This window comes from Ambystoma mexicanum, chromosome 9 (assembly GCF_040938575.1).
Source record: "Ambystoma mexicanum isolate Mex_15411 chromosome 9, UKY_AmexF1_1, whole genome shotgun sequence".
NCBI classification, from domain to species: domain Eukaryota; kingdom Metazoa; phylum Chordata; class Amphibia; order Caudata; family Ambystomatidae; genus Ambystoma; species Ambystoma mexicanum.
This window is the reverse complement of record NC_090931.1, coordinates 426,791,579-426,818,884: the sequence shown is the minus strand read 5'-3', so window position 1 is coordinate 426,818,884 and position 27,306 is coordinate 426,791,579. Positions and strand designations below refer to the sequence as shown.

Sequence of the window (27,306 nt, the reverse complement as noted above, 5' to 3'; positions counted from 1 at the left end):
TGACTATCCACCGAATATGAAGCAACAAGATTCAACATCCATGTCTTGCCTGGAGTCATCAACCACTTCGAGCACGTATCAGGTAATCTTACTTGGCTATTCTGTTCCAGACTTGTTTTATGCATGGAATTTGAGATAATGTGATCATATTTTCGTATCGTGTCATTACTTTACACAATGTTTTTGGTGGTTTACTATTGATATGTACCTATGTCCGCGTCCCAATGTGTGTGTTCAATTTTCAATATTTTCATCCTTATTAATGCAAGTACTGTGTTTCAGGGAGATGCTGAACCGTCCACTACAATTACAACATCCCTCATTGTAGATCCGGAGCCAAAGGTATGGGTCTTGACAGTTTAATTCGTGGTTTGCTATTGATGTGTACCTTTGTCGTCTTTCCAAAGTGTGTTCAGTTTCCAAAATTTTAATCCATACTAATGCAAGTACTGTGTTTCAGGGATATGCTGGAGCGTCCTCTACAATTACAACATCCCTCGTAGTTGATCCAGATGTATGGGTACTGACAATTACATCGAACGAGATAATCTGATCATATTTACATATCGTGTAATTCTTTTACACAACGTTTCATTTGTGGTTTATTATTTATATGTACCTTTGTCGTCGTCCCAAAGTGTGTGTTCAGTTTCCAATATTTTCATCCATACTAATGCAAGTACTGTGTTTCAGGGAGTTGCTGGAGTGTCCTCTACAATTAGAGAATCCCTTGTCGTTGATCCGGAGCCAGAGGTATGCATTCTGACGGTACCCTCTAAAGAAAGAAAGAAAGTCGGTCTAATTTTATGTGTAATGCAAATGACTTATTTTAAATGGATACTGTTTTCTAGGGATGTATACAAGATCCGTATATTGAATGGGAGGCACGTTGATCTGAGTCGGTGCACCAGCTTGCTGATGGTGATGTTAGAGTAAAGAAGGTTTCAAAGAAAAGAAAGAAAGAAAAATAAGATTAGTTATAAACAGTTTATATTTTTAGCAATTGTTTTGTGCTGAGGCCTTCATTATATGCTGTGTTTTAAATGTAAATTGTATGATACTGTATGTTGGATTTACACTGAACATCCATTTTCCTATCTGTCCTGTAGTTGCCCGATGGGAGTATGGACTATGCAGACACAGCGAGCGACACAAATGAGAGATGCTGCTTTCCAAACTATTTTCACCATGGAGGAACTATTAATTGAGGCGCGGCCTGTTCACACTCGAGATGCCTTTGTCCAATGGCCAGAAAATGAATTTAATGTGACCGGCGAATCCAGAAGTGTTTTTGGACCATTGCTACAATGCGACTGCTCCGCCAGATGAAGATGAAACTGAATGTATAGGAGATAGTTTTACATTACTCGCAGAGCACTTGACACAATTGACACCCACCCAAAAAATGCCCCCCAAAAAGCAGTGGACATTGATGTTTTCTCCTATCCATGGTCAAGTAACAGATGTTGAAATGACAGAGACTGAAGCATCAACGCTATTGACCGACAAACTAGACAAAGATATCAACTATAGTATGTCCAATTTGGCTGATATGTCCACACCGGTTCAGTCCGAAACAACAGTGATGCAGGATGGCAGTCTAATAAAAGAGGCCAAATACATAGTATTCGACAGCAGCTTGATGGAGATTATAAAGATGTTGAACTGTGTGCATTCAGTGAGAGGGGAAGTATGTGGGAAGCCATTGGTGAATGTGACTCGCTAACACAAGGCAGTAACCTCAAAATGCATGCCACCTTTGAAAAGTTACATAAAACATTTTCATGGTCTGCTCAACCAATGCTGGGAAACTGCCAGCTGGCAATCTACTGTGTGCAGCAGCTTTACTTTTCAGTGGCTCTAGTTTCACAAAGTTATCCAGTTTCTTTCAGTTTGTGGGACTCCATTTCATTTCTAAAACGCAGTACTACAAATACCAACGGGATTATCTATTCCCTGCCATTAGTGAAGCTTGGAACATTGAACAATTGTCTATTCAAAGTACATTCTCCGACAAACGGTTCAGGCTAGCCGGCGATGGACAGTGTGACAGCCCCGGATTTTCTGCTAAGTACTGCAGATACCATTTTCAGGACATGGAAAGTAAGAAAATTGTGAGTTCGTTGGTCGTGCAGGTGTCCCAATGTAAATCCTCGGTGGCCATGGAGAAACTTGGTTTTATAAAATCACTGGAATATCTACAATTGAGGGGAATACAAAGCGACCTCATAGCCATGGACAGACACGTTTCAATAGCCAAGACAATGAGAGCAGTTTCCAAATATTAAACATCAATTTGATGTATGGCATATTGCCAAATCAATTAATGAAAAAATCTCGGCTGCAGGGGAAAAAAAAAGGTTTGGAAAGTATTTCCCAGTCTTTCAGCAACCATCTTTGGTGGAGCTCCAAAACATGTGATGGGTCTATGGAAATTCTACTGGAAAAATGGCGGTCACTAATGCACCACTGTTCCAACGTTCACCACTGGACAGAAAACCAACATTTCCACCAATATCAACATGGCCCTTTGTCCCCAGACCAGGCACGGAAGAAGTGGTTGATTCCATCTTCACCTCCACACAAAGCCCTTGAGAAGATTGTGTTTGATAAAACTCTATCAAGAGATCTGAAGGGACTCGCAGAATTCTGTCACACAGGAGATTTGAGGTGTTCCACAATATGTGCCTAAAGTACAGGCCAAAGAGACTGCATTTCGACATTGAAGGCATGAAATATAGGACATTACTAGCGGTATTAGCGCATAACGAGAATGTAGGCCGTAAACAATCTAGGACTGCAGGAAATTTAGGGATGCTTCGCTACACTATGGCCTTTTCGAAAAGAAGCAAAAAATGGGTAGTCAAACCATTATATGAGGAAATGGAATTAGATTTTGTGAAAGATCTTATTAATGTCGTAGAGATGCATACTCATGGAAGTAGGCGTGAATCTGTTCAGAGCACACATACATTGCCACAAAACATTGCCAACGTGCCATGTCCACCCAAAGCAGAGCTCGTTGAACAGTTCAAATCCCGTTACAAATGATTACCATCTGTTTTTTTTTTTGGCAAAAATGTTTTTATAAAGTGTCCAAATAAAGTATGCAATTTTTGTTTTGAAATCTATCCTCTTAGTCCGTTTAAAAAAAAAATAGTACAATTATTACAATTGACATACAATGTAACATTGCTTTCACAGTTTAGTCGAGTTACTGTGGGACCTTCATTTATCGTTTTAGTGCCTGGTGGATAAGTGTGTAAGAATCTTTGGGTTTTGGAAATTGCCTTGCCATACAGTTCCCCGAACAGCTGAATATCTGCTCGTCACACAAAAGGAATGAGACCTAGGCTACATAACATACTAGGCACGCAAGAAGTACTGACTATGAAAACATGCCATGGGGTAGGAGGCCGTGAGATAAGCAGAGGTGAGCCTATTACTAGACACACTTTCACTCCGTTTTTGTGTTACATCGACTATAATTTTGGAGTAGGGGGCATTCTTTCATTGGCAAGTTTCCCCTACCCCTCAGCAGTGCCACGAACAGCGAGCAGTGACAGCCCCCAATTTTTTCCTCCAGGGCCCGTGCTTCAAAATTCAAGTTCTCATGGATGCGTTGACACGGGATGTTGCAAAGTAAGAATGTATGTTCATTGTGAGTGAAGGTCACCAGCTTTGAATTTTTATTTGGGAGCTGGGGTGGCCCACGCGTCGCACACACAGTATAAGGTTCTATTGTTTTTTTACCTTGAGAGACAGGGACCATTCCGAAAGGGATTGAGTTGAAGGAGGGGTGTAATAATGTATGGTATGATAAGGTTGTCCATTCCGAAACTGGACCTAGTTACATGTAAGTTCAGTTTATGAAAAATCGTTGACACGAACGGAGGAGTCTGCATTACGCCAAGAGAATGGAAATGCTGAATATAATGTAAGTTTCTCTTTAGACGATTTTATACCAGAACTAGTCGAAATAGGAATAGCTGACCGTTATTGCTGGGTTACATTGTACTCGTTCGTTCTGTGTGGCATATTGCAATGAAGTGCTAGTACGTTTGTGTGCTGGTCTTTCTACCAGGCACATGGGCAGTCCAGCATCGACATGTGTGTAGACCACCACTCGTTACCCCCTGGTTCTACGCTAATAAATCCTTACATTGTGGGTGCACCTCGAATTGTTGCCTCAGTTTACGCATTACGTTTAGAGCTCAACATACTCCATTGCACTATCCTCGGAAGCGAATAGTGGAGTACTTTGATATTCCACGTTGTATTCTCTCGGTTCACATTGTGTCACTTCTCCTCTAATAAAGAAAATTATTAATTGCAATAAAGATCGGCTACTGAGACACATTTCTATCTTTATGTTTTGCAAACGAGCACATCCTGCTATTCTGCGATTGTCATCTATTCCCGACCCCAACCGTTGGATTCTTCAATCGCCAGCTGCAGCTACATGTCAATCACTGGATTTATTTGACTATTCTTTGGGACGATCGACAAGGGCAAATATATGCCCTTACGCTGTACCAGCGATTAGGAGCAACATAACAACCTTTACGGTGGTCTAGTGCCAAGTTGATGCACCAGCCTTGCAATTCACCGTGTGACCAAAGTGCTTCATTTACCCATAACAAACACCCTGTGTACCAAAAAGGAACAGCGCGTGACTCATTTGCGGATTTGCGGATCGGGAGCAAAGAAAAAAAGTTCCGTTTTGATTGAATATGTCAGACGCCGAATCTTATCGAAACATTTAATGTGAAATAAATGTACTTTACCAATTGTACAGTCTTGCTGTTTCCTTTTAAAGTACAGTTTCATATTCCTAATTGTGACGCGCTGTGCTGTGTGACTGTGTGTGTTGTTTTCTGGGTTCTGCGTCAAGTCGCGTAGGTGACGACTGGGCGCGTTTGGCTACGCTGCCCAGTAACATCATGGAGAGAGGCAGAGAATATCAATGATTTAGTGATGTCAGGCTCAGGGGCGGGGGATATGATTTAGTGCCGCAAAGGCAGGTCACCCAGGGCAATGCGGCAAGTGATAAGATTATCACAAGATGGCCGCACCCTGCTGCCTGATTTAGCTTGTGTTCACAAGACGAAATCTCTGGTAAGGTGCTTAGGAAATTTTTGTACGATCGATCAACTTATGGTTAAAAACACATGGCCGAACCATAGGGACAATAATATTCTGACCGCACTATTCCTTTAAGTTGCCTAGTGAATGTTTTCTAAATTATTGTGTAATAATAAATTAATAAGTGTTTTACCAAGAAACCTTGTGTGTTAGTGTCTGCTTGAACCACTGTGATTGTAAGACCTCTGTGTAACATCCTTTTACTGCTCACATTCCCTCTTGAATATGCCTGGCTGCTCCGCTCGCTATCAAAAACTGTGTAGTACAGACATATACCAAAGGTTGGTTTTGCTTTCACCTGTAGTCCTATTTGTATGTGGTCGTACCAGAGGGTACTGCATGCAATTCTGCCTAACAGTAGAATGGCGATTTAACCACATTTCTCATTTCGTCAATCCTTCCTGATGTAATGTCTAGAAATCACTAAATAATATTGATTTGATATATCGTTTTAAAATATAGAATTGTACTTTGAGATTTTCCATAATTAAGTTGATATCTTGTTTTAACACACACTTTTAGCTCTACACTACAAATTATTAACAATTGTGGATTTTGCACGTTTTTCCAACTGCTACATAATACCCTAATCTGTACCCCAAGGACCCCTTTCTTTACTAAAGAGTGAAGTAACAAAACTTGTGCCCTCCCCTACCTTTGCTGAGATGCCTAGAGCACATGCCAGAACAGCCTAAAGCCCTGCCAAATAGTTCCCACCCCATTTGGTCCTTTTGCTGCCACCTTGATTTGGGTATTCGCAGGAAGCTGCCTCCTTTGGGCAAACGCTTGTTTTCTAGTGTGCTTTTCAACTCAATGCTCATTCTCACACCACCCCTTTCATGCAGTACACTTCAAATCTCACAATGCACTGCGCGGTACAACAACCTCTGTTTGACAAGAGACAAATGCTGCTCTGTTTACCTAGAGTGTCATCACTCCATCTGCACTTAACATTTGCGCTCCCTTATTAGGGGGGGGATCTCAAAGTATACAATGTGCTGGGAAAGACCTTTAGTGGTCATAGCTCGAAAGAGTTAGTTCTTGGATTCTGTCTACCTATATTAATATCCAACCATCTAACAGTATTATAGTTTCTCCAGCATGGGGTCTTGCTTGGATTCACATGCTCATGAATATTCCCCGTCGTCAGGCCGGGAATCCTTGGTAAAATTAAAAACAGTTTATTTTTCACTTACGAACTTTCTCCTATAAACCAATCACTGAGCTCTGGGTCTTACTGCCCCCAGCCAATGACTGCCCTCTCTCTAAGCCCCTCCTCTGGCAGCCATCTTCATATTTTTACTGCACGTTCAAGTGTTGGGAGTCCTCGTGTGTTTTGCTCTGAAAGCTTTTCTACGTTTTCACACTTTTTTGTTAAAAAAAGTTTCTATTCTTGCTAAATATTGCCTGTGTGCTCTTTCGTTCTTTGACCGGCAAGCCCGGATACGTTTGTCAGCATCTTTCAATGCCCCTCAAGGGCAAGAATCGTTGAGATTCATCGAAGGTTCCAGAGGCCATCGGGCCCATACCGCATGCCACACCATGTCGGAGGACAAGGAAGGGAGGATCCCTCTTCAAGCTCTGCTCCAGCTGCAGTTTGAGGAACGTGTTTGTGGAGGACACACTCCCAGTGCCTCAACTCTCTCTATCCGGACCAGAGGGAAGCGGATTGTGAAATTTGCCTTGGTTTCTCCAAGCGCACCATTAAGGATCGTCCCAGTAGGTTGGCAGCGTTGCTCAACGCCAAGGCCTCTACCCCATGCAGCAAGCAGGGTCATGCGGCACCCAGGACCGGCCCGTCCGAGGAGCAGGCTTCTAAATATTTGAGGGCACTCCATCCGTGGGGCTCCAAGACGAGGCCAAGCACTGCAAGTCCGTTTCCATCGAGGTTCGGTGCGCAAAGCGGGTCCTGCAATGGGCAGGGCGCGCTCATCTTCACCCTCTGCCTCCATCTCCAATCATCGCTCCAGCTCTGCCTCGAAGAGGAAATCGGCTAACCCGGGGAAGCTGCGGGAGAAGCCAGAAAAAACCAAGGCGCAGGGAAAGGTGTCCGACCTGCCCATGAAGGCCGGGGTGGTCCAGGCGAAATCATCCTCGACGAACGCGCTGGTGACTGCCGCCCTCTCGAAGGCGAAATGGGCTGACTTGGTCCAGGGGACCCCCACGTCACCCAGAGTGGCCCTCCCTCTGAGGCGGGAGGCCTCGGCCAAGCCGGTGGAGAAGACGCCGGAGAAGAGGATGCCATCCCTAAGCCTGAGACCGACCCAACAGGACACAAAAAAGGGGGAAGAGGAGTGGAGGCCTCAACCGTGCTCCAGGGCACAGATATTTCTTCCTCGGATGAAGCGGAACTGGTGTCCCTTCACACGGTCCCATAGGACGTGGGTGACGGTGGAAATGCTGAGGACGATGACAATGGCAGAAACACTGAGGGTGACGATGAGTACGATGGGAACGCCGCTGCTGGTGACGATGTGGGCGCTGGGCCCAGCAAACCTATCCCCCTTCCCCCCCCCCAGACACATCTCAGGAACGTATCGCTTGGCATCCTTTCAACTCTCCACACACTGGTGTCTGAGATCCAGAAGAAGATGCAGACGGGCGAAGAAGAGAAATGAATGATGAGGCACGAGAAAAATGATGGTGATGAGGCACCTTACGCCGCCTCATCAACGCCACACATGCCCTCCCACCCTAAGGATACAGGGACGGAGACGGCAACGATGGACACGGACGACGGCAGCGTTTCTCCGCCAAAAGCTTCTCCCCCAGACAAAGTGCGTTAATTCCACGCTTTGGTCGCCCGTGCCTCTGAGTTCTTCAAGCTGATGCCAGAAGAGACCAAGAAGGAAGGGTTCCCTTACCAACGGCGTGAGGCCAAGAGGAGAACACCATTCTGGCGGAGCCTCTCCTGGGCGACCTTTGGGACAAGGGCCTGGCACTGATGAGAAACCCGGCAATAACCCCGGCAAAGAGGTATAGGCTGGAGAAGTAGTACCGGGTGCTGGAGTCCGCACCCAAGTGCTTACCCTCACAGCCCTCCCTGGACTTAGTGTTCTCGGCGGCTGCGAGGAAGAAGTCATCTAATCCCTCATCTTCAGCCTCGGTTCCCCCAGACAGCGAGGGAAAGAAGTTGGACGCCATGGGTAGGAAGGTGATATACTCGACAACGACAATAAAGTCAGCAAATGCGCTTGCGAGCCTGGCCAGATGGGACAAGGAGCTGTGGTATAAGATGGCCTCGCTGCTGGACTTTCTCCACAACGACAAACAGGTCGAGGCACTTCAGATCCTCCAGGAGGGCGAGTTGGCATCGGACCATGCCATCACCGTGGCCCGGGACATCGCGGACATGGGGTTCCGACAGATGGGGAACAGTGTCTGTCTCCATCATCGTGGCTGGTTGAAGGCCACCAACTCCTGTCAAGAGGGCCAGACAAGGGTACTGGATATGCCCTTCGACTGGGACAATCTCTTTGGGAAAGCCGTCGACGAATCGTTGCAGGCCATTAAGACGGACACAGCAGCATCGTCCATCCTTTCGTGACTCATGTGGAAAGTAAGGTAGATCGTCAAAAGGGTTTGTCAGAGGATCCTCCTCGTACCGTCAACCCTCCCGGCCCATGACTCGAGGCCCACAGGGGCCACTACAAGATCTCCACCGACCGATGGGTGCTAGACGCTCTCGCCCACGTACACGCTCTAGAGTTCCAGCAGAAGTATACCACCGGTGGCCGGGCAGAAGCAGCACATACCTGAGCTCCTGCAGGTAGTACGGCCCATGCTAAAAAAGGGGGCGAGAAAGCTGGTTCCAAAGTGCCTCCGGGGTTCCGGAGTCTACTCCAGATACTTCTTGGTAAAGAAGACAACCAGGGGCTGGGGGCCCATTCTAGACCTACAGCACCTCAACAAGTACCTCAAGTCTCAAAATTTCAGGATGGTCATGTTGCAGCACTTGCTTGGCCAACTAGAGGAAGGAGACTTCTTGTCGTCGCTGGATCTGGAGGATGCATACTTCCACGTCCCCATTCAAGGCCCTTCCCTTTGGGCTGAAGTCGGCACCCAGGGTGTTCACGAAGTGCCTGGTGCCAGTGGCGGCCCATCTGCGTCTACAAGGGATACATGTGTACACGTGCCTCGACGACTGGCTCCTCCACGCCAAGTCCAGAGAAGTAGCTGTCGAACACATGGAGAGGACCGTCCAGCTGCTGACTGACCTGGGATTCTCTGTCAACCATCTAAAATCTTGCTTGATACCATTGCAGAATGCGCTGTTCCCCGGGGCCAGGCTCAACCGAGTCTCCTGACTGGCGGCCCCCTCGGAAGAGAGGATAGTGGCCATGCTGGGCATGGTGCAAAGGCTGTTGGCAGTGAAGACTGCCACGGTACAGACCATCAAGTCGCTGCTCCGCATGTTGTCACCGTGCATTTACCTGATCAGACTGTGCAGCTTGTGGATGCGACCCAGCAGACAAGATTGTTCAAGACAAGGAGTTCCGTCGAGCAATAAGGTGGTGGGGCGTGCACTCCAAACATCACTGGGGGCACGGTTTTCCAGAGCCCCGGATTTCCAGATCCCCAGATTTCCAGAGCCCCACATATCAGGAGACGGTCACCACAGACGCTTCCTTGTAGGGCTGGGGAGCCCGCACCGGAAGTCTCCACGCCAGAGGCCTGTGGCTCTGGTTGAGAGGGATCTCCACATCAATGTCCTGGAGCTGCGTGCAGTGTTCTGGACCCACAAGTTGTTCCTCCCGTCCTTCAAGAGCAAGGTGGTGTGAGGGTCTTCAAGGACATTACCACCACAATGTTCTACATCAGGAAGCAGGGTTTACCAGATCCCCAGCACTCTCCAGAGAGGCACAGGACTTGTGGCACTGGGCCGTCGCCCAGGAGATGTTCCACATTCCTTTTCATCTTGCAGGAGTTAAGAACACCATTGCCGACTTCCTCAGCGCGGAGCTGCGCTCTTGCTATGAGTGGGAACTTCAACAGGATCAAGTGGACAGCCTCTTCCTCAAATGGGGCAGGCCCCAGACCGATCTGTTTGCGATGGCGACGAATTCCAAATGCCAGAGATTCACCAGCAGGTTCCACCAGCGGAAGAGCATGGGGGCCGTGTTTTCCTTCCCGTGGGAAGCCCTGTTCATATATGCCCCCCCGTTGCGAGTCATCAATCAACTCAAACTCTGCCGATGCAGGATGATGCTCATCGCCCGTCATAGCCGAGGCAGATTCGGTACCCGCATCTTTTCAACATGTCAGCGTCGCCTCCGTTCAAGCTTCCAGTGGTTGTGGATCTGCTCGCCAAAGAAGGAGGCGAAATCGTACACCACGACCCAGGATCGCTGAACCTGAAGGCTTGTGTCCTGCAGCCTTAGAGTTCGGAGGGTACTAGCACCCGGCAGACTGCCAGGGCGTCATTGATTCTGAAGTGCTACGGGCACAAATGGAAACGTTTCGCTACGTGGATCCGGACGTAGATCCTCAACCCTTTGAGGGTCACGGTCCTGCAGATTTTTCTGTACTAGTTGCCCTTGGCCAAAGCATCGCTGGCACACGCCTCCATCAAGGTGCATCTGGCGGCCATCTCCCGCTACACCAGATCTCCAGGAGGGTCTTCTCTTTGGCCCCACCGTCTCTTCAAGGAGTTCCTCAAGGGACTGTTTTGATCTCGCTGGTGAAGGCGCCTGCCTTGGAAACGGAACTCAACGTGGTATTGACGAGGCTCATGGGGGCCCCCTTCGGGCCTATGCTTCAAAAACGGCTTTCTTCATGACCATCACCTCTGCCAGGAGGGTAGGTGAGATCCAGGCCCTATCCTGCAAACAGCTGTATCTGACTTGTCACGATGCGATGGTGGTTCTCTGGACGCACCCCTCCTTCATGCCGAAGGTTCCGTCGGAGTCCCATCTCAACAAGCCTTGTTTCCTGTGTTCTCTCTGAAACCTTTGTCGCCGGTTGAAAGGACTTTGCACTCGCTTGATGTCGCTCGTGCTCTGAAGTTTTATGTGGCACGCACAAAGAGTTTTGTGACCTTTGGTCCTTTGAATCATGTGAAGGCCTTGTCCAAGGCTTCCATCTCCAGGTGGCTCTCTGGCTGTATCACGCGCTGTCACCAGTTGGTCCAAGAGCCCATTCCACCAGAGCGATTGCTGCAATGAAGGCGTTCCAGTCAAGTGTGCCACTGCTGGACATCTGCAGGGCTGCTACGTGGAGGTCCACGCACACCTTCACAAGATTCTACTGCATCGACAGGGTTTCCAGAGAGGAGTCCAGAGTCGGCCAAGCAGTGCTGCACAACCTGTTTGCTTGAAGGCGAACCTGTTCCGGAGGTAAGAGTATTTGCATAGGTTGCGCTTTGCCACCTCCTGTGGTTGTGTAATGTTGTACTGCTATGTATTCTTTATTCATGAGCATGTGAATCCACGTCAGACCCCATGCTGGAGAAGGAACATGTTAATTACCTGTAACTATTGTTCTCCTGCATGGGTCTGGCATGGATTCACAGGTGAACCCTCCCTCCCGCCCCTCTGCGGCTTTTCTTTGTCATACTGCCACTTTACTTGCTACCAAATCTGAAGATGGCTGCCAGAGGAGGGGCTTAGGGAGAGGTAAGTCATTGGCTGGTGGCATTATGACCCAGAGCTCAGTGATTCGTTTATATGAGAAAGACAGTTTGTAAGTGAAAGTCAATCTTTTTTCTTTTACGGAGGATTCCCGGCCTACCAACCAGGAGTATTCATGAGCATGTGAATCCATGCCAGACCCTTGATGGAGAACAATACTTACACGTAAAAGCTTGTTCCTTGCACTATACAAACTCCTCCTCCATTTCTCATTGAAGCCACAACTTGATGTCCATTGTGAAGCAAATCTGTATAGTTAAAGGGCTTTGCCCGCATATGTATACATTCTCATACATTATTTGAAACTGAACCATCTCTAGGTGTTGCATAATGTGTCTGGTATACAGCCCTTTCCAATGTATGTTTGGATGTTTGTATTGACTTTTTAATGTACAGTTAAATTGCAACTTTCAGTGCATTTATTATATTGCAGAGTAAGAAAGTTGGAGTCCATTCAAAGAGGAGACGAGGCAGGAGATATTATGGTCGATAGCGAGTGTAGAGGAAAGAGGTACCCGGAAATGATGCTGCCAGAAGTCATTCTAAAAGCGCAGCTATGTTAGGTTATTAAAGTGTTCATCTGCCACAACTGTGTGTATCTTTTTATTGAGGGTGACATACAGCTAACTTCAGTCGTACAATCTCAAAATGAATATAATGAATGCAGATTCATTTTTTCTTTTTTTTAACCAGAAAGGACAATTGAGTTTTGTTTAGGCTTCTACTCAGTAGCTGAAGAGGCGAGTGGGGTATATGCGTTTTTCCATTATCTCAGAATGAGCAATTTCCTCCTGTTAAAAATGTCTAAGCACTTATAAACTTTATCAGAAACAGTCTGTTCCAGTCACATGACTTGAAATTGTGTTAAATAAGGACCATATTTATGCTGACTATAAGTAACAATAGATCATAAAATCTAGCAGGAAGATAGCAACGTTATGGTATGTGATAGACCAGTCAGTAGTAGAGAAGTTGCCCCTTGCTACAACTCAGCCACTTGCATACTTAAGCTTTAACCACCAGTTCCAAGTGCTGGAACGGGTGGTTAACACTGTTAGCACCCATCCCATTTGCTGGGACGGGGCTAATTTCAAGTATTTTCTTTCCGTGGACGGGTCTCCTTGTGGTGTCCCGTTCACAGAAAGAAAATACTATATCATCATGGCCGCCATGGAAAAGGAAGGCGGGGCTCTGTATGGAGTCCCTCTTTCATTTCCATGGTGACCAAACAGGGCTGAGTGGAAGGAGCTGCAGCAGATGCTGCGGCGGCGGCACTCGCCACCGCCACTATGAGGTAAGTGGGGAGGTGGATTTATAAAAATGGCTAGGGGGGTGGTGGAAGATGGCGGTGGAACCAGTCATCAGACGGTTTGGAACGTGGGCTAGATAGGTAGTATCTACCCGCATAACTAACCTCTTGATTGGTTGGCTCCCCCCGCAGGAATGACTCTAAACACACTTCACTTATTTTTTCTTTCACTGCATGTTCTTCTATAAACCATTGTTTCCCTTGTACGTGGGATTTTTCTATAGAGCTTTGAGGCATTTATGTATACCATTATTACCAAGTTGGAATAATTGCTCATTCTAGCAACATCATTGCAATAGAGGATTTTATTTGGGTTATTTATGGGGCCCAAACTTGACTTTGGGAAGCAATGGAGCAATGTACATCCATAGGGGTCATAGGCATTCATTAAATCGGTACAGAGGGCAACCATATTTACAATTTAGCAGGAATTGCCGGCACACACAGTGGGCTATCGAGCAGTGGTTAACGTGTACAGTTCTGCAGAAGTTAAGTACACATTATGGGTACTCTGCTCTGCTGGTATGTGAGATTTACTGTGGTTGGGTTCATAGTATTAGTGAGAACAGGGCATGGTTGCTTTGCTGCTGAATTGATGTGCGCAGATGAGGAATGAGACAGGAACTGTGTGCAGGTAAGCTTCTAGGGGTTTTCGGTATGCTGTCCGGTGGGGCTCTGTCTGTTGTACCTTGAGGCGGGTGATCTGAGGTAGTGATGAGAGGTATTTGGTATGACATTTTTGAGTGTTACGATATGGCGTGGTTGATGTTATAGGTTTTTTAGTGGCACTGTAGCTTGCCACTGCATCCTGTTACCTATTTAAGACCCTTGGGTCCCTGCCTTGCACGTTGCTAACTACTCTAAGTCATGCATTTTAGTTCATATTGTGATTCTTGAATATCATGATCCATATCACTAGATGAACCCCTGGCTATAACTAGCCACCTGCAATCCATATTGCGACAGCCTAGCCAGACATTCTAGCGAAGTAAGGGAAGTAACTTGAACCATTTAACTACTCTAACTACCATGTGTAGAAACCTGACCCTCCTAACTACAATCATGGCCTTTGCTACCTACAGCACTAGCCCCCCCCCACAGACATAAACCTGAGACTTAGGGCAAGACTACCTTGCATTTATGAACCCAAATGAAATAGTGCAAACAATACTGTTAGATCCCCAACTATACAGACGCACTTGGATAAGCAAACTCAAGCCACGAAACCCTCAACTCCGACCCTGAATCCCACTCACCTTTATAAAAAGAAACACCCGAGTCGAAACAAGCACACAGATAAATCTGCAAGCTATCCTATTCCTAAGAAAACTTTATCACTTACTGGATCCCTTATCAACGCCAGATCCATGGTAGCCCATGCAACTGAAATTGCTGACATACTAAACAGCAGCATCAACCTCCTTGCCGTAACAGAAACCTGGCTCCACAAGGCAGCAGGGCCCTCCCTGATGCTAGCCGTACCTGACAATTACCAGATCCACAGAGTAGATGGACCCAATGCTAAAGGCGGTGGCCTAGCTATCATCGCTAAAACTACTCTGCCTATCAGACTCACCACCTCACCTCCCTGTGCTTCCTGCAAAGTACTCTCAGCAAAATTGCAAATCTCTAATGACCGCACACTAACTATTCACTTGATCTATAGGCCCCCAGGTCCCTTGGGAACCTTCGAAGATGACCTTACCACCCTCATAGCTAACAATACCCAAAATCACTCGCAAACGCTGTTGCTGGGCGACTTTAACATTGGCTTCAATGAGCCAGATAATAAAAATGCCCTCCCTATAACAGCTATCCTAAACGACCATAGCCTTATCCAAAAAGGCTTCACCCCCACATATGTTAAAGCTAGAACCCTTGACTGGGTATCTGAACTTAACTGCAACATAGTCATTACTGACATCATCCCTCAGCCATGGACCGATCACTATCTAATAAATTTCACTGCCACACTTGACCTCCTCAGCCCTAAAATTATCAAAATGATGCCACCACTCCCCACCAGAAGTAAAAAAGACATTACTACAGAAAAACTCATCCCCCTCCTCCTGCCTACTATCAATGGCCTGGAGAACAATACTGACCCAGACACCCTAGAAGACACCTTTAATAAAGCTATGTCTCATGCACTAGATACTATTGCACCACCCAAACCTAAACAAGAAGCCCACCTTAATGCTTGGTTCACACCCCAACTTAAGGACCTTAGAAAGCAGAAACGAAAACTCCAAACTATCTGGTGCAATTCGCCTACTGACGACAACAAAGTTAACTTAACCCAATTCACCAAATATTACAAGACAGAAATTATCAATACAAAAATAAAATGTATTCAATGACAGAATTACTATTGCCAAATCTAATACCAAGGAACTTTTTGCCATCCTCCGGGAAATGGAATCCCCCATCCAACCAACTGACACGGTCCCCAAGGACAAGATATGGTGCACTAACATACAGAACGCCCTATCGAATAAAATTTCCACCCTCCAGCTTAAAATAACTAATAAAAAGGACGCCCTCTCTCCTACTGATCAACAAGCACCTCTAGTGACTGAACCTAATACTATCCCCCCCTTTTAGCTTCAAACCTATCTCCATCATCAACACTGAAAAGGTTATCCTCTCACTGAAGCCTTCCAACTGTAAGGGCGACAGTTGCCCAGCTCAAATAATAAAGGACGCAGCCAGAGATTTAGCCCGATTTATCTCGAAGCTCATTAACTCCTCTTTCAAATCCAACACAGTGCCAACTAACCTAAAAGAATCCTGGGTCCTCCCCCCCTACTTAAGAAACAAACCCTTGATCCATCCATCCCGACTAATTATAGGCCTATCACCACTGTACCTTTCCTACTAAAAATCATCGATAGAGTAGCCTATCTCCAAATTCAAGATTACTTAGAAGCTAACCACCTACTAGGCTCGCGCCAATCGGGCTTCCGCCCTCTCCATGGCACTGAAACAGCCTTGATAGATCTTAAAACTAAAATTAAGGAATTCAAGGATAGTGGGAAAACAGCGCTGCTACTCCTACTGGACCTGTCAGCAGCTTTTGATTTGGTGGATCATGCAGTTTTATGCAACCACCTCAAGCTTGCTGCCAATTTCACAGGGGAAGCTATAGCATGGGTCCAATCCTTTCTAGCCAACCGGACCATGAGTCTTTTCCACCTCTACCTGTGCCAATCCCATCCAAATTACATGTGGAGTCCCACAGGACTCCTGTGTCTCACCCACTATGTACAACATTTTCACCAAGCCATTGTTCGACAAGTTGGACAGACTGGGTGTCACCTACACAAATTATGCAGATGACACCCAGATCCTCAGACCCCTGTCGGGCAACTATGAAGTGGACCTGGCTATGGTGAATAAAATATACATCCTCATTCAGGCATGGATGGCCACCCATGGCCTCTGCCTGAACGACGATAAAACTGAAATCCTGCTCCTCGGATCAGACCTTAACCTAACTAAACTCACCCCGGACTATGCCTCATTTAACATCGACAATAATACTATTAAGGTTATGCGAGAGGTTAAAACTCTAGGTTTTTACCTCGACTCAGCTCTCACCCTTAAAAAGCAAGTGAACTCCCTCGCCTCTACAACCACTTACACGTGTAAACTCATCCGTGCTGCCAGACCATTCCTGTCCAATGCCAGCTGCCTCACCTTGGCCAAGGCCCTTGTCATGTCCAGACTGGACTATTGCAACGCCCTATACTCAGGTGCAAATAAGTCAGTCATTGACAAACTCCAGAGATTACAAAATAATGCCCTAAGAGCAGGTTTGAATATCCCACGTAGAGAGCATATCTCCAAACACCAGACTGAGGCCCACTGGCTAAAGATAAAGGACAGAATCCTCCTTAAAACTATTTCTCTCACATCCAAATGCCTCGACAATCAAGCAACCCCCTACCTAGCTGAATGAATCAACTGGAGACGCTCAAACCGACTGTCGAGATCTGCCAACACCTTCTTACTTGAAGTCCCGAGATTCAAACTTACCACAGCGGGTGGATCTAGCTTCCCTGTTAGAGCTGCACAATCATGGAACATACTCCCACCTGACCTCAGACGCCCATTACCCTACACTAGTTTAAGATGTAACGCTCTCAAATGGCTGCACAATAATGATATTTAACGATATTCACCCTTATCTAGCTGATCATGCTATACATATGTTAAGACGGTATTCTTCTACGTTTACCCATCTTGATCCTATATGTACTGGATCACTTGTTTCATTTGTTGTAAGTTACCTCTGTTTTGTAATAGTCTGTGTCAGGCACTGTAACGAAGTTTCGAGTCTACTTGTATTGTTGTGCCCAGCTGCCCAAGGGCTTGGAGCGCATTATCAAATAAACAAACAAACAAACTGAAAGGTTCCAGTATGCAGAATGTGGGCTTCGGGGGGGGGGGGGGGGGGGGGCGGTACATGGTCATTGATGGTTTGAGTGTTGGTTGGTGTTCTGGGTGGGAAGCTATAATGAGAATAGGTGATTAGTATTGACTTTGGGCAAAGATGTTACCACCAGTTATTGGAATCCATTTCAGGTAAAGCCGTTTGCTGACCACATCACAAAGTAAAACTAAATCTAAATGCAAAAATAAAACACTCGAACCATTACTGTGTTGCATTTTTTTTATAATAAGGCTTGGGACTGCTCTTAAATTGCAACTGATTGAAAGTTGCCTTTGTGCAGCAAAATGAGAATAAGTTTGATTCATTTTGCAGTTGGAAAATAATCCTTGATAAAGTTGTATGATTTGGTACAGCTTTATTCCTTTTTAGCTGTGGGCCAATGAAGCCATGTATGGTCATGGCTTCAGCATACCTCGGATAGGGTGCAGTCAGGGGAGCCAAGACGTGATGTGGCTGGATACCTGAATGATATCTTGGATGCCTGAGCGGAAGTCGCATCTTGAGCGAGAGCCCAGGAAGGTAGTCTAGAAAAATTTTAATCTGGCAACGATCATTCCGCCAGCCAATTATATGAAATATTGGCCCTACTGAATTAAAAGCTGCATTTGCTCCTGGCTACAGAGAGACTGAGCCCTTAGTTTCTCTAACTCTGGGATGAGTCTCGCATGTCAAGGTGATGCCAACCCAAAGAACACAATGGGAATGTGCTGCTACTGCATCTTCCAATAACAGCTTTATAGCGCAGCTCTGCTAATGTTTGCAGACAAGAAACCAGAGTAAACTAACAGTTTTGTGCTCCCTTCTGCTCATCCTTGGTTGGATCAGACACATAAGCAGGAGCAATGGAAACGCAGAGCATCACTAATGGCTAGAGCACAAGTTCTATCATTGAAGAACAACCAAAATGTTTTCTTGAAGCCTCTGAGGAGCCGGTTGTCACCTGGAATGTGACTGCTAGGCACAGCCTGCCTATAATGGTTCCCGAGCCCCTCAAGCAACGAACGGACAGCTGCATCATAAATTAGCTACAACAGGTTGCCTTGCCTCTGGTTATAGAAATGTCACTAGTGGGGGTCAAATCTTTTGGCTTGCCTGCCCCCCCATTTATTATCACCACTGAAGTAATCGCTGAAGAGCCATAGACCAGTGCTGCCACTGATGAAGTTTAACTTCTCTAACTTTCAGAATGTTTGCAGCCAGCCTTTAAATACAATGGGTGATTGCATCGACCAGTACATTTGTGGTAAGGAATCAAGCCCTTTTGTCATCAAGCCTATTAATGTTATGATGGATTTCCATCAGCTCTGGGGGTGGATTTTGGGAGGCCAACCTAATTATGGTTGTTAGACTGGATATCTAAACTGTGGCCTGGTGTGCAGAGTTTAGGAGGTTAACCTTGTTATAGTGAACAGGTACAACTCTGGGAGCTGTAGCCCAACCAATCAAGGTAGCCTGGAGAGTGGGCAAGGCTAGGTCTCAGGAGTGAGTGTGGTAAGTGGTCCTTGAGTCCAACACAGTGAGCAATCGAGGATTAGACGTCGACAGGTAAGTCCAAAAATACTCTATTTATGGACGAAGAACACACTATAAAAAATTACTAATAACGGGTGGTAACATCACACAATGCTAAATAGTAAAATACATATATACAATCACAGTGAGTTAGTGTAAAACGCTCAGTTCACACCCTCCTACCACCCAGTACCTGAAAGGGAAGGTAAGTAAATAATGATTACACCAGCCGTACAGTAATATCAGCCCTAACTTTTAAAGTCCATCCCTAAGTTGTATGGGGCCTTGTGCCCAAACGTTCACAAAGTTTTCAATACTTTAATGTATTTCTTATATCGCGTTGCATGCCCCAAGGCGTCAGAGCGCACAGAAAGTCAGGTCAAGGCCCACAAAAATCAAGGCAAAGGAGGTCAGGCTGTCAGAGAAGGATACTCGTAGAAGTGTTCATTTAATGGGCTAGTCCATTCCTTTCTCAAAGAGGTGCATTTTTATCGCTTTTTTGACATGTGCCAGGCAGGGAATAGATCTTGAGGTCAAAGGGAGTTAATTCCATGAGCGAGGGGCCCAGCAGTTGAAGCTGGAGCCCCTGTATTTCTTGAGTTTGTAGCATGGGATGGATAAGAGGTGGGTATTGTTGGATTGCAGGACTCTCTTGACTGGTTCCTTCACAATGCGTGCGGCTAGGTATAAAGGTGCGCCCCAATAGTTTTAAGGGTTGGGAAAAAGTTAGGAGGAGGGTCCTGTGGATGTTAGGAAGGTTCAAAATGTCATAAGATAACTTATTCTAGTGACTAAGAATGTTCCCAGCATTCGGAGGGCTTTCAGCAACTCATTTTGCCAAAGCCAAACAGTTGTAAAAGTTTCAAAAGTTATTCAAACTTTTCAAGGGTGGAGATACAGGGGCAGGTAAGTATTGCTATAACTTACTACCCGTACTCTATTTTTTTGCTCAGACTTGGCAGGTCGTTTGGAGGGTCATCCGAGGTTGGTTTTCCCGCCATTGGTTCCATTGAAGAAGCCCAGGAGCTGCGGGTGTAAGAAAAGTTCCCGTCGGGTACAGGAGCCTGGTGCAGCCTCTTCTTGACCAACAATGCAGCAGGCACCAGTGCAGGATTCTTCCGTGCGGTTGACCAGATGCAAGAGCGCTGGTTTCCGGGACAGTCACTGTTGCACAGCGACAGCAGGGGACACAGATGTGATGGTCTAAGTTAGTCCTCTATCTCCGGCCTTGTCTATGCTAGAGCACCAACATTTCTCAGGAAGGACTCTTGCAGAACAAGCTGCCGACACCTCTAGTTCTAAGCCGAAACACAGAACGACGACTCTTCTACTGCTATAGCCCCAACTGGGGCTTGTCAGTTCAATGGATGGTATAATCGGGACCACTGTTGGTGAAACCCATGCATACAATCCATAAACCAGTTTGTGTATTGGGACCGGCCAGTCCTAACTCACTTCCTGGCTTGCAACACACATGCCCTGCACTAGCATGCGAAAACCAAGGCTTTTTCATCGAGTGCATGACCAAAATGGTATTTCCTGGCCTGGCAAAGCAGTAAGAAGGCCAACAAACAAAATGGCCAAAAGAGCAAGCAAAAACGTTGTGGCATGGCCATGTTATGACACTAGCCACAATTAGTAGCCAAACGATGTAAAACACGGTAAAGCTAAAATAAAATGCATTAAAAATTGTGAATAAGTAACTGCTCCCACCAGTTTGCCCTTAGGTACATTTGAAAGTAACCAAAAAATCCTCTGAGTGTAATCTAGGGCCATACAAAATAAATCCCATTGCACTGCATTGAAAGATAGTGTGCAATGTTACCCAAGCAGGCAACAAAGTCACAAGAATAAAGGAAACCTAGTTTCCCAGTACTGACAGTCTGAAGGACTAGTCGGTTTCCTCATTTGAGCAAAAGGCTAGCTAAGTGCAGCTGAAAGCTTCACTTCTCTGCAAAACCCCAGGACAAAGTGCAAAAAGAAAAGCTAAAAGTTTGGGGGATCATAAAATATGGAGCAAATGTTGCTCCAAGAGAAAACTTTCTTAACTGTGGTGAACAGAAAAGACGTACCCAATCAAGGTAGGCAACAGAGCAGTAAGGCATAGACTTGGAAAGGGGTGTGGGTGGTCTAGGGCTACAATGAATCCACATAGAACAACTCCATTAGTTTGTTGCACGGGTCTTGGGGAAATATTTTCTTTTTGAACCTTTCCTTCATAGATGCCTATGGGACCCCACAATCTTTTTGCTTATTTTTTTAACTCTGTCCTGACTTTTGGAGGTCTGTTAAACCTTCTGCTTTACTTCCCTTGCCTGTTTTGCTGAGTCTCATGGAGAAAATTAAGTAGTCCCTTTCACTTTCAGTACTGAGAGACTGTCTCTCTTTTGGAATTTTTGTATTTTTACAATTGCACACATCACCTTACAGTGAAGTTAGGATGCATTGTATCCTTTATAACTTTTTAAGTAATCGCTTTTAGATTACTTGGATGATGCGTCTAAGAAAAGCTAGTGACAGCTGTCTCATTCTTACTGTTTTTGTGATCTTGTTATTATGAACTTTTGTATTGACTGTGAATGGCTACTAAAGATGGCTAGCACCCTAAAAGGCCTGTGCCATAAGATTTCTGCTTTTTCTTTGGCCTTCTTGTTCTTTGACCTTCTTCATTCATACTCAGGTCAGGAAATGCCATATGTGGTAACACCTTTCCCTGTGAAAGCTGCTGCTTTCGAAGGCAAGTGGTCTTTGTGTGTGTGGTCTTTGTGTGTGTGAACCAGAGGAGGGTGCTTGGACCGTCTGGTGCGGGCCCACATCCTCTGCCGTCCAAAAGTCTTATACTGGATGGATGTGATGAACCCTGGGGATGGATGTGATGAACCCTGGACAGTTTAAATGTTGCAGATCGTTACCATGGGTGGGCTTAAACTAGCTCCCAGCCTGAATCACGGATAAAAGGATGGTTTCTGCAGCTGTTCGACATATTGTTGGAACCAAGACTTCTAAGAGGAGGAGCAGCCTGCTGACTACCCATGTATGGCTCCTGCAGCTGTCCGTCATTGACTCCAGTGATGTCCTGATGTAGCACTGCTCTTCTGCCTGATCTCAAGAAGACCCTCATCAGTGCTTTGACCCTGGACTGGTGGGAACAACCAGTCTTCTGAGCATTTCGGAAGTGTCCCTGGACCAACCAGTGCACTGACCAGCTATTGCCTGGGCTACCTCACTGCAGCCATCGCTGTCCCGATTACCTCCATGGAACTTAGAAGATCTTTGACTTGTGTAACAAGATGCCTGCACCTGCATTTTCAGCCTTCTTGCATGATGGAAGCTGTGCTGGGCCTGCTTCTTTGTTCGTCCATTGAAGTTCACCTGCTGCCGCCAGACCTTGGTGACTCCCTTTGCAACAAACCTTGTTTGATCATGTGAAGTGCCCACAGGTGGTCCGCCTGCAGAAGTCTTTATCGATTCCTGCATTTCTCGACTGAGAAACTAAATCCTGATGCCAAAAGAGTCCTCTGCAGCACGACCGATGGACCTTCCTTGACCACACCAAGCACAGAAGATTGTGTTCCCAATGGATTCCAGAAATCCAGCAGTGGTCTTTGGAGACATCGGAGTCAGAGGGGTAAGTTTCTGATTCACCCGTCCCCCGGTCCTCCATAGGGTCACATTGGTGTAAAATCCTGTCCCTTAATTATTTTCTCTGGACTTTGGTCTGTGGCGGACTATGCTAAGGACCCTTTGACTTTATTAATCATAACCACTGGCATTTCCAATCTCTTCATAAACCTACCTCTGGAGTATATACTTTAGAAATTTTGACGTTTGGGCACAATGCTCCTAACCATCTTTGGGTTGGACTTTGTAAGAGGTATGGAAAGCTGCTCTATTATTATCCTGAAGTGTTCTTTCTTTTTTCTAAAGTATATATGCTTACCTGGGTTTCACTGGACATTGAATTAAGTGCTATTCTAGTTCTCCTAATGCTGAATGTATATATCGGTTTTATAAGTATTAGTGTGACGGTGACTAACTGCCTCATAACGAGTTTGGCGGTAACCCTTAAAAGCGGCGGTAACGCTACTACCGCCGCATGTAAGGGTCCGCCAAATCACAGGCTTGGTGGATTTGCCGATATTCAGAGCTATTAACACCAGCGGTAATGGCACCGAATGTTCCCCATTGGCCCAATGGGGAATGGTGAATTCCCGAATGGGCCCAATGGGGAATGGGGACTTACCGTTCCGCCAAACCCGTGATCCGGCGCTATTGGCGGTAGGGCTAATAGCCCCGTCGGTAAATCCGCCGGAGTTAGCCCCTAACTCATGATGAGGCCCTAAATGTTTTACTTGCTTAGTGTCTATTTTAAAGGCCTAATAAAGTATGTTGTATTTTTATACTTACCTGTCGATAATTATTGGTGTTGCTCCGTGTGGGACCCCTTGTAGCTCTTACCACTCACTCTACTGAAAGTAAACGTTGCTGCCCTGCTACCTTCCCTTGATTGGGTTTGGCTATCCTCTCTGTGTCTTCCCTGTTCACCATGATGGGGTGGCCTCCCAAATCCCCCCCCCGCCACCCCAAGAGCTTATTTTGGAAATCCATTTTCAGATATTGGTGGCAGCAGTGTGATCAGGTCTTTGGCGCTCAATGTAGATTCACTGGAATGATCCCATAGTCATTGGTACACAGAACTGTAGGCTTTAAACATGTTAACCTTGTAAAAGTTATATAACCTATATTGCAGTATGGAGACATAAACGTGTACTACTCAAATTTGATAGTCTAAAAACATTGTGTGCAGAGAAGGGTTTACCCACATCTGGTAAAAAAAAAAAAAACAAAGCTGATCTAGCGCAAAAACTGATGGATCACCAGGCAGCTAGGAAAAATGCTTTACCTGTTAGTGGTGTAGAAGATGCTCAGTCAGGACTTAGCAGTAGTAATGGCCCTGTTCTGGGTACCACAAATGGCACACGTACAAATTAATAGAGGTATTCTCAATCCTCTATTACAGCATCTGAAGCTCTTTTTGATGTTAGACAGGAGCAGCTGAGGCTCAAGGAAATGGAGATCAAATACAACATAGCAACGATGGAGTCAGATAAGGTTAGGAAAGATGAGGACTGAGCATTCCAGCTCCAGTTGGCCAGGCTGAATGGGCCTTCAGGCTCCTCCAGAGGGTCTGGGAATGGTTTTGGGTCCTCCAATCATTCAAGATTTCCTAAGTATCTGTTGGATGTTTGTTAGAAAAATGACATTGATCGGTTAACTGCATTTGAGTATACTTGTGAGTTAGAAGGGACAAATGAGTTTGACTAGATTGCTTAATTGCTCAGTAGACGTCCCCAGGATGGCTGCAGTGCTATTATGGATTTTTCAAAGCCTGAAGGAAAAGACTTTGAAAAATTAAAGCAGGCTTTGCTCTTAAAGTTGGAAAACACTCCTACCCAATGATTAAAGCGGTTTAGAGACCACAAGAAAAAAGAGAATAACACTTGGCTAACTCATGCAAATGATTCATGAAGAACTAGAATGACTGGGTTGAAGGTCATGAAGTAACCACTTTTGATAGCATGATCAATCTTGTTCACGCTTGAACATATTTTTGCTTCCCGTTCCCCTGAGATGAAAAAGCATTTGGCAGATTTGAAGGAATTAAATCCAAAGAAACTTATTTCTGCTGATCTATGGGTGTACCATAAGGACAAGAGTGCTTCTAGTAAGCATGAGGAGGTGAACACCAGATAGAATTTAGGTCTACTGAAAAACCTGCTTCCCGTAAGGCCTACAAAACATTACATAAAGGGAATAAGTCTCATGGAGAGCAGGTAAAGGGTAGTGGGACATACCATTGCAAGCAAGAATGTGGGCACAGTAAGCCTCCCTACATACAAAGGTCCTCAGTATCTTGTATAACCTGTGGAGTAAGTGGCCATGTGAAGGGGGATGTAACGCTCACCTGATTCCCGCAGAGGCGCCGGTCTTGACAGGGTGAATGCCGTATCTTCAAAGGTGATGTGTAACACACGGTTGGCTCTTTGGGCTGGACCTCTGTGCACTGTATGTCTGACTCGAAGAGTAAGATGTCTTAGGTAAGTGAACGCCGAGCTCTCCATCTGCCTCGGGGCAGGGTGCCGTAACCAGTTTCTTCACTGGATAAGGGTGCAGGCCTCTTGACCTCAGAGGACTGCTGTCCGTCGTTAACTGCACGAACGGTAAGTTCTGGGCACTTCAAATGTCTTAAAAGTCTTTTGTAATGATATCTCTTGTTTTGCAGGGTTCCGGCGATGGCGGATGGCGGGCTGAAGAGAATTGAGGATCGAACCCGCGTGAGGAATAGAAGCGCCTGGAAGCACGTAACTAAGCGCTTGTAGCCTGCTTCACGATGCGCACTAACTGTCCCTTTTATCTTGCAGGTACAAGTTCGGAGCTTTAGAGAAGCTGAAGGGTGCTGGAATACCCACTGGATTCGGCGTGGGAAGGAGTAATGGCACGTGAGTAATAAAGTTGCCCAATGTCTTTAAACGCACCTTCTTTTGTCTTTCAGATGCGGGATGCAGTGCCGAAGACCTCCGGAGCGTGCAAAGAGCTGGTAAGCTTTTGTCTTTCAGATGCCGGAATGCAGTGCGAAGCGTTGGTGACAGCCGATGGACCAGGTAAGAGATGCGCTGCCACTGAAGACCGTAGTGCTAACCTGTTCTTTCTTTGTCTTTACAGGTGCTGCTGAAGACTGGATTCCAGGATGATAAGCCTTTGTTCCCTTAGGCCCAGGATCAGAAGCTGAAGACACGATGAGCGTTCTGCTGCAGAGAATGCAGAATAACGCAAAGCAAGATTCATCCATCGGGTGTGGTTTAAATAGCCTCCTGTAGTGCTTAGGTCTCTCCTTCCACAGCCTCGCCTAGGTAAGAAAAGAGTTCCTGCTTTCCAGAAGAGTTCCAGTGTTCTGAACCTAAGGAGCGGCTCCTGCCCCACCCAACAGGAAAAGTAGTCCCAAACAGAAGAGGATCAGGGGCTCAACTGGCAGGTAAGTAAGCAGCATGGTCTGCTGCAGGTAAGTCCACCCAAGCATTATGAGCCCGGCGCTTCCAGCGCTGGGACTGGGCGTCTTTGAGCCTGGTGCCACTGGCGCCAGGACAGGGTCCAAAAGGTCCCAATTGGGACTGGCTGGCACTCGGAACCAGGGTTATGGGTCTGCTTCCAAGGGAGTTGGGCAAGTCCTGATCTTTTGGAAGCAGAGATCATGACAGGGGACCCCAGATGATGGGGTGTCCTCCCAAATCCCCCCCCCTCACCCTTCCCGGACCTTGGGGGGTCCTTTCTGTGAATCTGGCATTCCTCTATGAGGAGGAAGAGATGCTCACTGGAGCATACTTCTCTTCTGACTGCTTGTCCTGTGCTGTTGAATCGGAAGTAGTTCAAATATCCCTGGGATCCTGGGGTTGCTGAAGCTTCTGCTTCCATTTCTGATGATACAAAGTCTTATTGTAAGGGTAGTGTACTGGCAGATTGTGTAGACACCTCTGCTATCAGAGACACTTGGACCAGCATGACTGTGGTGGATTCCACACTTATAAATTCAGGGGGTCTGGCCACAGCTCCGTAGAGGCCCACCAAGTTTGCAGATGGTCCCCCTCTTTGCTTCCCAGTAATTGGTGATACAGCAGAGCAACAACGTACCAGGTTTCAAACAAAGGAGGTATCCCTATTCAAGTCTATGGGGAAGCCTAAGCCCAAGGGGAAGTCAAAGGTTTCTAGAAAGGGAAATAAGAGTTCCTCCCATACTGTACCTACAACTGTGGTAAGTCTCCCTTGCAGGTCATCTGGGTGTCAAGAGGACCAAGCAGAGGTTAAAAATACATTTATGTTGGCCTAAAATGGTGTGGGACCAGATAGCTCACAGAAGGAGTTGCACCACTTGTCAGTTATATGGCAAACATGGAACAAAGATTCAGGCTCCATTGGCACCACTTCCTGTAGTGAATATATTATTTGAAAGAGTAGGGATTGACATTGTAGGTCCCCTTGATCCTTCTATATCCTCTGGCAGCAGGCTTATTCTGGTGTTTGTTGATCATGCCACCAGACATCCTGAAGTCATCCCACTCAAAACAGTAACTGCCACGCCAGCTGCTAGAGCATTATTAAGCATATTTAAGGGCTAGCTACTCTAATGTTGTGTATGACAGAGGCGGCAATGTTTTCTAATGATATGCAGCCCAGGTGGAAGGAGTGTTGGGGGAGGGGGG

General features: G+C 46.2%; 1 protein-coding gene across 5 annotated transcripts in view; it reads left to right on the top strand.

Moving 5' to 3' along the window:
* The window catches only part of LIG3 (DNA ligase 3), a 1,054,678-nt gene that overhangs the window by 879,728 nt on the left and 147,644 nt on the right, over window positions 1-27,306 (top strand). The window contains exon 21 of one of the 5 annotated variants that reach the window (XM_069614891.1): window positions 12,208-12,359. The exons of the other annotated variants lie outside the window; for them this stretch is intronic. Within the exon in view, the coding sequence (XP_069470992.1) occupies window positions 12,208-12,267 (60 nt within the window). The 3' untranslated portion in view covers window positions 12,268-12,359. Of the gene's footprint in view, window positions 1-12,207; window positions 12,360-27,306 lie in introns of those variants that run through there. 5 annotated transcript variants of the gene reach the window in all.